The sequence below is a fragment of the Strigops habroptila genome, chromosome Z, assembly GCF_004027225.2.
Source record: "Strigops habroptila isolate Jane chromosome Z, bStrHab1.2.pri, whole genome shotgun sequence".
Classification (NCBI taxonomy): domain Eukaryota; kingdom Metazoa; phylum Chordata; class Aves; order Psittaciformes; family Psittacidae; genus Strigops; species Strigops habroptila.
In genome coordinates, this window is record NC_044302.2 from 7960426 (window position 1) to 7971461 (window position 11036).

The 11036-nt window shown below is 38.8% G+C and overlaps 1 protein-coding gene across 1 annotated transcript; it reads right to left on the minus strand.

Annotated features, from left to right (window-relative positions):
- Nucleotides 1-3905: 3905 nt before the first annotated feature.
- Nucleotides 3906-10062, minus strand: CLEC3A (C-type lectin domain family 3 member A). Its single transcript, XM_030470119.1, has 3 exons — nucleotides 9881-10062; nucleotides 7689-7769; nucleotides 3906-4607 (listed from the first exon to the last, which is right to left on the minus strand). The coding sequence occupies exons 1-3, from the start codon at nucleotides 9993-9995 to the stop codon at nucleotides 4216-4218; spliced, it is 588 nt and encodes a 195-aa protein (XP_030325979.1). The 5' UTR covers nucleotides 9996-10062; the 3' UTR covers nucleotides 3906-4215.
- Nucleotides 10063-11036: the final 974 nt, after the last annotated feature.

Sequence of the window (11036 nt, forward strand, 5' to 3'; positions counted from 1 at the left end):
CTCTGATGTTGTTTCATGTTGTTCACAGACACAATTTTTGTCTTTCAGATTTAGGCAGTTGCATTATGTGCTTCATGTTACATAGCAACAGGTGACTTTATAACTGGTCTGAGCTTACTGGGACAACAACAATGCCTCAGAAATACTGAGTGCCCTAAAGGCACTAGGTCATTGCTGATGGATGGGAGGATTTTAACAAGGTTGAATTTTGCACTGGTACTAGGGTGAGTATTCAGTAATAGATTGTTCAGATATTATTTTAAATTCTAGACCTGGATACAGAAGCAAACTTCTCCCTGAAGTATTCTCCTGGAAATGCTCCCTGAAAATTGCCCTTCCCAGGAGGTTAATGTGTATGCATGAAGGCTATGGAAAAGAACACCTGGAGAAAAATAAATGAAAAGTGAAAAAGAGAGAAAGTTGAAAATACCAGTAACTAAAAGCACTGTGCATACATTCCTGTGTCTATGGCCAGCTCTGGGCTTGGCTTTGAACTGTAACTTCCACTCCAAAATGTTCTATGTTGAGCTTTATACTCCCCCCTAAGCTCTCTAGTGGAGATCAGGGACACATCAGCAAGCCTTGGCTCTGCTGTACAGTTTGAAAAGCTTGTGAAATGCTCCTGAGCACCTTTTGGCTGATATCAGAGCTTGCCCTTCAGTTACTAAGGAGGGTAACTCTGTAGTACAGAGCTTACAGAGTAAGCTCTCAGCTGGACATTGCTGCCGGCAGTCTTTATTCCACCTCTGACTCCCCTTGCTGTTGGGCAGTGTCAGTAGGCTTACTAGGAGGAAGATTGGTCTGGTTTAATACACACAGGGCTGAGGTGGTCAAAAAGAGAGAGGAAGGAATGCAGCTGAGTTGTTGAAAATGCTGTGAAACGTAGCGCACTGAAGCCAGACCGAACATTACTGGGTGTGTATCATGTGTAATGAACAGGATGAAAGAGTTTCTCTTTTTGACAACCTCTTGCAACTGCCAGCTCTTCTGCTAGAAATAAATTGCTGCCAAAACACATAGTGAGGCAGAAGCAGAGAAAGATGAATGCTAAAAGGGACAGCGTCTCGCTTTAATAAGAGAAGAGTTGCCTGGGGATGGAGCAGAGAATGGCAACCTAATCCTGTGCCACCCTGTGTAGTAACTTGCCTGTGAACATCTTCTTTTATCAGATTGTAAAGGCTGGGGAGGGAACTCACTGTGGGAACTCGCAGCCAGCTTTGCCTTCCTTTAGGGCAGAAAGGTGGAAGAACAAGGTCTCCTTTGGGGTGTGAGACAAAGTAGGAGGGAGTGATAAACACTTGAAAATTAGTATGAAGTCTTTCAAAACATGTAATTTTCTATTTTCTTGCAAAGATACTGTAGGTGTTTGGACGTGTTACATTGGATCTTTTTCCTTCAGCGAGCAACTAGAAGCAGTATTTGTTACAGTAACATGAGTTTGTGTGTCACTTCAACTCTGCATTCTCCTATTATACCACCGGGTGGGAGTGTTGGAGCTTTTTTCGCGGTTAGTATTGCGGTAATGCGCGCAAAAGCTGCTACCGTATGTCCTGTTGAATTCCCAGTCACCCAAGCAATTCCGAGCTGAACCGTGATGACTACCCAGCGTGCAAATGGGAAATCACTAAGTGACTGCCCACTCCACGACACAGCACCCACCTGCAGAGAAGAGTGCTCCAGGGGAGTGCAAAACTCCAGCTTCTACATTCCTTTTACCAGTTGCATGTGCTGGGTTGCAGGGGTCTCTGGTGCACAGTTTTGTGTGACTTTTGCAGAGATGAGGAATCCAGAGTTGGAATTTGAAGGGAAAAGGTCACTGGGAGATGTCAGAGGATTGCAGAAGAGTGGTGTAAAAAGGGGAGCCTGTTCTGCTTGAGTGGAAAAGATGGGCAATACCACATACTTAACAGGAGAGAGGAAAGGTGGGGAATGAAGGTCTGGGGAAAACTGATGCAGCAGGGCAGAGCAGGTCCACCAGGCAGCAAATATCCTCACTCTGAGCTCACTTCACACAGGTACATTCAGTCATTGAGAGGAAAGATAAGGGCAGTTAATTTTACAGGACAAATTTTGTCTCCGTGCTATGTTTCTAGTTTATTTTCTCTCTGTCTTGCCCTCAGTGCAGGCATTTTCAGGACAAGTTTTTTATCCTCCATCTCCTCTCCAACTCTACCCACCTGAGTTTCACTCCATTATTTTTCCTGTTCAGTTTATGTCCAGTTGCTATTTCTTAAGTAAGCATTCTGCTGGGAATCTTCAAATTGATTACCAATTTCATTGAGTTTTGTTTTTGTGCAGTAAATAACTACTAAACAAATAGTTATTTCTGTCTCTGGTATCTGCATCCAAGAGCTGATAAACATCCACCAATAATATCTACAAACATTTTCCATTCCTGACTACAACTTTAGAAGCTTGGCTGAAACAGATTGAATAGGACATAAATTTATAAACTCCTCAAAGGTAAACAAGTTCTGGAATTTGGGGTGAATGCTCAATCTGATGGTAGCTGTAGGGATATGCTGGCATACTGACATGTTAGACAAGAGAGTTAAACAAGGCATAAAAAATCACTGCAGACATTCAATCATCTTAAAATGTAGGTAAAAAGAATATTGATCCCAACCTTAGCAAAGGTTGGTAGATTTTGGAAGAAAATTAGAGGAAAATTGAGGGGACATCCTGCTCTTTTGTTTAGACTCAGGAGCTAAGTGAGAGAATTCAGAATCAGGCCTGTTTCGCAAATACATTAAGTGTAGGAAAATGAAATTTATACATACCACATTACAGTGGTGCATTAAACAATTGCATTTCATACAGCCTTTAGGCAAGCAGCGGTCCAAATTTTGTCCTGTGGCACGTAGGTACACTAATAAAAAGAAGTATAGCATAATGTGCCTGAAGATGGTGCCCCTTTTGAATCCTCAAGTCCTAGGAAAGAGTGGCCTTCACGTGGATGCATAAGCGGTCAAAAATACCACTACAGTTAAATATGAGTAATCATGAATTTATTGTATAATTTAAGAAAATTTTGTGCAACTAAAACAGGTAAATGTAGGAATCAGCCTCCAAGCAGCAATATATTTAAATATTTAAATGAAATTCCTTTACACAAGAGAGAAACTGCTATTTATAACATGAAGGCAAGTCTCTATTGTGAGCTTAAGAACAGCAAAAAATAACTAGCACATTTTACTTCACTTTCAAATATCGGATGTTAAATTGGGAAAATTTGTATGTGGCCAGATGAGCTGCAGTTTGGCCTCACTTTTTTGTGCCAAACGGGCGTGCTGCCTGCCATGTGAAGAGAGGTGAATGAGTGGTATCATGTCTAGAAACGTAGTCCTTCCTCTCTACTTGTGCTTTCAGGCACTGATACTATGTGTATTATAAAGCCTCTTTCTGATCCTGCAGGAGAGAAAGCTTTTTCAGAACTTGCTAAGGCATTACACAGTGGAGGTGGGATCTAGTCCCATGTTGGTTTCTTATATGGGAATGTTCCAAATGACATCTAATATTTAACCATAATTGAGACATTTATAAGCAAATATGTTTAGACTAACTGATGCTTTAGAACAGCCACTTCCCCCATTTTCTAGCAGTGTATCACTTTCAACTCCATGTAGTTTAAAAATTAACATCAGATTTTTCTGTTTAATTTGGCTTTTTTAACCCATAGGTAAAAAACTCTTGATCACAGATCCATCCTTTTAAACTCCATGAGGATAATGATAATTTTTCACAGGAGCTTACATAATCCCAAAGTCCCTCTTTAGCACCGGAACTGAAAGGATCCTTACACCTCATACTGGCACATGCCACTATGCAGCAATCTTTTGTGAACTTTCAATAAATTCACTGGAGTATGGAGTTCAAGCAAATGCTAACCTATCATGGAGACAAAAAGTACAGAAATAGGAAGTGAATGCTAGCAACCTGAACATCAGGCTGAAATAATATGCCAAAATATGATATAATGTAGGTCAAAACATAATATATGTTCTTGTACATAATGACAGCACACACTAAAAATAACATTTTTAGCATCTGAATAGAAAATAAATTAATAGAGAGAACTTCTGCTTCAGGAAAGAGCGAGTACAATGCAGGAGATGGATATTTTTAACTCTCCACTGTCAAAGTGGGAGCGGTTGCTCACAAGCAAAACTGTATGTTAATGACCCAAAACATGGTCATGGTAATTTGTAAATGTAATTATGGGATCAGAAATTCACAAATATATCTTTTGGCAGTACGGCAGACTTCGTCTACCCACTTGCCTTGTGATGACTGGGAAAAAAAGACACAGTTTTCACGCTTCCCACCATTTGGTTCGGCACGATCCCAGTTGAAGTACTGTAGAACCATGCCATTGACATCAACAAATTTACCTTCATTTATCAAGTCATTGATACCCAACCAAAACTCAGACACCCTAGGCATACTTTTCTTGCCATAATCTCGAAGAGTATTTGTTTCATCATTATTCCTTGGGATAGCCAGTGTCCCTCCCTTGGCTATGCAGTCTTCATTGGCTTCATGAAAATGTTTGGTGGTTTCTGACATGAGGTAGCACTTCTTATGAGCCTTTGTCCCACGAAGACAGACTGTGAATAGATATTGTTTTGCATGTTCAGTAAAAGCTTGGGCTATAGCTTTGAATAATGTTTCCTATAAATGATAGTTTTCCTAAAGGTGCGTTGGAAATTAAGCAGACAAGTCCCTCAGCAAGTGAAATGCTTTTGCCACCACAGAGTGATCCAGGAAGTGGTAGTAAGATCGGACTTACCTTCTATTACTTTTGTTCATGTAGGACCTTGTATGCAGCTAGCATGTTACTATGCTGTTGGGAAGTCTGAACAGACTGCTCATAGGTGCTCTGCAAAGCACCTGGGATTACAAGGGGTGGCCAAAAGCTGCTCCACAGAAGAGGTGCTTAAGAGGAAGGACAGACATAGCTGCCACCTTTACACCATAATGTGCTTTGGAGAATCTTTCCCATATTTATGTTGGAAAACCTCAGGCATGATCTTGAGCCCCAGAATTCCTCCAACAATGTAATTCTCTCAAGGATTTTATATTTTGCTGTTTCAGAATGCTAAAATATAACCCAGGCCTGTTGTAGGTGTGTCTTTTGTCTTCTTTTATCAAATAGTCCTGCTTTCACACATTTTTATCTTGTTCATTAGTCTTAAAACTGATGGAATGGATGGGGTATGGATGTTTTTATTGTTGCCAGGTACGAACTGGTCATCATATCTACACTTGTCTTTATAGTAAAGAGACAGATTTAAAGGTCTTTTCATGTTTATATTTAGGTGCCAAAGAAAAGTAAAGTTTTGTGCATTAACTAAGCCTAGTTCCTAGCAAACACAGGCAGGACAGAGAAGTGGTATTTTAAATGTGTCCTGCTCACTAGAAACAATAAATATTGATTTAAAATTCATAATGCAAATCTCTGGGTGATTGATAAACGTATATTTCCACCTGTAGAAGAGTACACATTCACCTCTTTACTTCTTAAAGTCTGGTCTTTCCAGCAAAGTCTATCCCTTCAAACACTAAATGAGGTAAGGTGACTTAAATCTATACACTTCTAAAGAATGTACACTTATTACTAAGCTAGCGTGACAATCTGAACCTAATAATCTAAACATTTGCATTTAAAAATCTGTTTGCTTTTAGTTCTACTGGAACATATCAGGGAAGTCTTTGTAAAGTCCAAATATACTAGAACATTAATTTGGCATATGCTCTATAACTGGAATTGCCTTGCAGAACTGCTGTCAAAGTTGTTCCAGCCCAGGGTCTGTGTGGGCAGGCTTGCAGGAGTGAGTCCTTAAACTTTGCTTTCCTGCTCTCCTAATACACAGTGTGAAAAACTAATTCTACCAGGAAAAATACAAGAGAACCCTCTTTGAAGGAGTGTTCCTTTTGAGCTGAGGAAATTAACAAAAGCCTTGAATATACTCCTGCAACAATTATTTTTAGAATCCTGCATGTGACTACTTCCAGACTATTTCATTTATTGTTTAAACTCATCTTGTACTTATATTAGAAATATGTCATGAAACAATATGAACATCTTCTGTCCTGATGTCTTCTATAATATGTTTCTAATTCCTGTCATCTGTTCTTGTAAAAAAAGTAATTATGTATATGATCAACAGGATATGGAAATCTACTTTGGGTCATATCCTATGTCTGAGTTTTTTAGTACTTCCAGTTGTAGTATTCATTGCACTTCTTAGCTGCACTTTCAGGGTCACCATTTTATACTAAGGCTTATCTTTCAAATTATAACCTTTCCAACTGCTAATGGCCAAAGAAAAGTAATGAACGTATTTGCTAAATGTCGAGTTCTTTAACAAAGTTATGTTCATGGGAAAGACCAGAAAGACTTTATCTACTTCAGCAATGTTGCAGTAATAATGGAGACCGTCCCATTTTGGAGAAGAAAGTATGTGCTGCTAAATGGTGTGTGGCAATATTTCATGGTATGTAGAAAGGAGACGTAGGAAATTTGAGCAAAAGAAGAAATCAGATTGTAATGTGTGTCTTGGAAATGTCCATAAGCTGAAAAAGCACCTCCTTTTTCAAGTATCATAAAGCCATTAATAAATGCAATAGGAGCTAGAGGGGTGATAGATCTCTTTTTGCCAAATTTGGAATCCAATTGAACAGTGTGAGTTCTGAATTTAGGATATAGCTCAAAATAAGTTTTGAGGATAGAAAATCTCCTGGCTCTGGTTTCATTTCTAAGCCACTGCATGCTTACTCTCAAGTTCCTTCTGGAAGCAATACAAGAATTACTTTTAAACAAGAGTTACTTGTCTAGCACAGGCTCTCTCTTTTAAGAAACTTCTGAAGTGTTCTTATAAGACATTTAAAATAAAAATATTTTGTAAAGCTCAAAAAGCTCTATGTAACCCAAGACGTGAACAACCCAGATATTACCATCTTTAAAGAAAATATGTTCTGTTTCATATGAATGATGTCATTTCCTCTGTAGTGTCCTCCTGTACATGCTTAATTGCCACTTTCTGTGTCAACAGCTGTGAAAAAGCACAACTGTCCAGTAGGTGCATGTGTATTTACCCTTCTTATTTTGTTTGGAAATTTCCATCTGGCTATTTAAATGCTTAAAGGACTCTGCACATCGATACAGGATATTTCTGAACTCACAGTGGGTATTACTTTGAAATTTTATGGTAACATTCACATTTGAATGTTGCAAACTGCACACCTTAAAAAGGCTCAGTCCTTTTATCTTCCTTTTGAGGGTATTCTCAGCCTTTTCCATGAATATTTTTGCCTTGATGGTTGGCCTGTGTTCATATCTAAGGGGACTTAACTCATTGACTATCTAAACTCTCAAACCCAGCAACCCTCATTGTGTTATCTTTGTCTGAATATACCTAAAAATCACAGCTTGGGGGTGCGCATAGCAAAGATTATTATAGTTCTTACTCCAGATTAATTCTTGCTCTTAGTGAAGAATTATCACTTGAACACCATTAGTTCAGACTTTACTTGACTGCTTCCTTCACCATTACATGGCACACTACACTCTTGAGGAGTTACATTTCTCAGTCACAAATCTCCATTAAAGAGAAGGATGGAAGTAAAGGACAGAGGAAAGGCAGCGGTAACTTGTGGAAGCCATTGGCCAGTGTAAGCTGCTTTACCTGTCTGAAGTGCTTGCATTTCTTTCAGAGCATTTACTTCTCGCCACAATTTGTCAATCTGGGTCTTTAGGTCATCTTTTTCTTCAATAAAAGAAATATAGAGAAATTAACAGATACATACACAAAGAATATTTTTAAAAATTGTATGTTAAAAGCTGTTTCAGAATATCATGGCTTTCTGCATTGCTGAGATATGTTTTGATGTCTGTTAAAGATTTTTCCTTAATGAAGTGATTCCTGTAGGGTTCCTATGAAAAACGAGGAAGACCTCACCTTCATGTTTCGCCCTCATAGTTTAAATGTAATTTTCAACAGAACTTTATCCTGATAACTGTTTGAAAACCACGGATTGTTGCAGCTAATTGTTATTTAGCATGCCAATATCTAATTTACAACAAAATTTGCCTATTTACTTTTGAACTTGTACACCATGGTGTATATATACAGCACACAAATAATAGCAGGACACAAGCTGTCTTTATTCAAATAAATGTTATTTCTGAAAAGATGAAAGTTTTATACAAATCTTGTTTTAACACAGTGAACAGCTATTATAACCAAACTTCACAATCCGAATGTATGCAGACAAGCTTGCTGAGCTGCAATTTCTCCTTCCAGAAGGAGCCTTTCTCTCTCCATGAGTACAGAGAGGGCTAGGAGACTTAAATCACACAAATGTAGTCTTAATCACCATTTTGTAGCACTTACAAAAGCAGCAGAAAGATGATGGGACAAGAAAAGAAGCTAATTTGCACATAACTCTATTTTCATGTCATCTTTTCCATTCTTTTTTCTTAATCATTATATTCTACCACCATCAAACAACTAGCAGGCATGTTCCCATTGCACAAGATGACAATTTGATTGCAGCAGTAACCAGACCTTCCAGAAGCCACAGTAATGAACATGAGGAATAAATAAGCTTTCACACATAGCAGAACTAAAAAAACCACAGTTCCTACAGATCTGTGTTACATCATCTAATCCTCCAGCTGCACCCCAGAAAGTTCATGTCCATATTCCCTACTGCCTGTGGGGATAACCCCAGTTGTCCTTCATGATTCCTTGGTTCCCCAAGGCAAGACTCCCAGTTCCCCAGTCCATGCTACTCCCTGCAAGTCCCAGTTCACAAAAGCCCTTCCATGTTCCTTTGTTTGAAAAGAGACAAAACCAGAACAAGCTGAGCTCCTGGTGCAAAGGTTTCACAGTGGGACACTAATGCAGATCTCAGCCCCCCAAAAAATATCGGGAAACTTATCCTAAGGATGTCTATTCTTTTGCCAAATAGTTTCCAGTTCAAAACTTATTAGTGGAAGGTTAACAGACAAATGTGCTGGCAAAACAAATATATAAACAGCCTGTCCTTAGGACACCAAGCTTTAAACCATAGTGATTCAAAAGGAGAAGGAAGTGTATATGTAACTGTATAACTGCAGAGCTCTGTAATCGTGTTGTACAATGGCTTTATCAAAGCTGTGTTTTTTTCATTGGCTAGGAGTTTAAATATTTGCCATTGCTGTAACCTCCATCATACCCTCTTTTATTAGAAATAAGTCTGTAAGTTAAATACACAGACAATTCCAAACAATGTTCAGCAGTTTTGTATTTGCTCTGTAAGCTTTGCTCTGGGAATTTATGCTTTATCGTTTTCTGCTAATTCTTTTTCATTTGTTTGATTTGCCATTTCACAGTACTTTTCACGCAGGTAAAGTTATATTTCACAAATATTAGAGACACATTCTGTTAAAATTAGGAAAGGGTACAAAAATCTGAACAAGAACTCTTGGAGACTGAATATTTTATTCTGTTCTTTTCTACCGTATGTACATGAATTTCCATTCTTCTGATGTTAACAATTGTAACTACATAACTAAGAATGATCAGCCAGAGTCCTCTCTCAGCTATACCTGTGAGTCCTAAATAATGTTGACAGAGAGGAATAGGCATAACAGAGCAAGATATTTACAACTGTTATACGGCTCAATTTCCATAACTCATTCTTGAACCCTATTCTTGGCTTTGCTAACTCACATAAAAACATTTTAAAGACTGATATAAGATAGACTCAAATGTCCTTTGTTAATAAGCATTTATATAATGTTAGTTTCTGATTCATGCAATGTTATTTAAGTACATAGTAAAGTTGCATAGTCTGTAAGCTTCTATCCCCCCTCCCAGTTAAAACCCAGTACCTTTCACTCTACGTTTGCTGTGCTTCCTGGCTTTGAATTTGGAAGCCTGGCTGATGGTCTGATCCAGCAGCAGTATGCTTATGAGTAGAAAAATCCTAAGCCCAGTTTGTGCCATGTCTCTTTAAAAGAACTTAACAAGAAGCTTCAAGAGATTCTCTTTAGCAGCTATGAGAGTAAGTCACATAGACACATCTCAGTAGCACTGACTGAGGTCAGTTTTATAAAAGTGTGGTGATAGGGTTGGCTGTACTCCTTGCTTACGAAATGTGTTTAATACTTAAGCTGGCTGTAGCATAAGGCACCCCCTTGTTCTCACATCTCATCTGAAATTCCTATTTCCATTTTGAGTTCAGTTTGGACAGGTCGTTTTTACAGAGGCTGTACCAGCACTGAACAGTGCACTGATTGCCACTAATAAGCACCCTATCTCCTCTTTTAACCTTGAAGCTAAAATGTATGGAAAAACAGCCTGCACCTCGTGCAATGCCAGCCTCAAGGAAGGGTAGCCAAAAAACCTCTACAAATGTAACATGGTCCCAAGCTGGTTAAGTCATGACAAGAGTCATGATCTTGTTTACATCAAAATGAAAAGAGAATATTGCTGCCTGAGTAAATTCAAACACTGCAGCTACACACACACAGAGTATATACACTTTAATATCACATTATGTGAGGAGTGCATTTATTATTTCGTGAAGAGTTAGTAAGTGCCTAATAGATACGACTGCATTTCTGATTAAGAACAGTATGTGCTATAAGCTGCGAAACAAAAGACAGTGATTCTCTTCCAGAGGTTCCCAAATCCTGACTGTATGGTCAGAGGAATAGTAAAGCACAAGATGCTTAAAGCAGGACAGTGTCTCTGTGGACTCTGGAGGGCTCTCTGCATTTGGATCTCTTTTTTTTGCTGTTGGGCTCTGAGTTTTGTGGGGCTGCCTTATAATTGGGATTGATGTAAGTAGTAGAACCTCTCACTGACTTTGGTGGGGAAATGAAATTGTCACAATAATGTGCTTATCTATCATGCTCTTTCTTAAATTGTTGAACTAAAGCAATCACTGGCTGATGGGATGCTGGCAGGCACAGTTCCTGCCCTTCAGGGCTGTTGTTCCAGACATCTCTTTGCCACCTCTGCCTTGGTTACATTCTGCTCATG

What these genes read in the sequence shown, in the direction of transcription:
- CLEC3A (XM_030470119.1), bottom strand. Translation starts at nt 9,995, where the DNA reads ATGGCACAAACTGGGCTTAGGATTTTTCTACTCATAAGCATACTGCTG. An exon ending in CAGCAAACGTAGAGTGAAAG is followed by an intron (nt 7,770 to 9,880) that starts GTACTGGGTTTT and finishes CTTTTATTGAAG; the next exon opens with AAAAAGATGACCTAAAGACC. An exon ending in AATGCAAGCACTTCAGACAG is followed by an intron (nt 4,608 to 7,688) that starts GTAAAGCAGCTT and finishes ATCTATTCACAG; the next exon opens with TCTGTCTTCGTGGGACAAAG.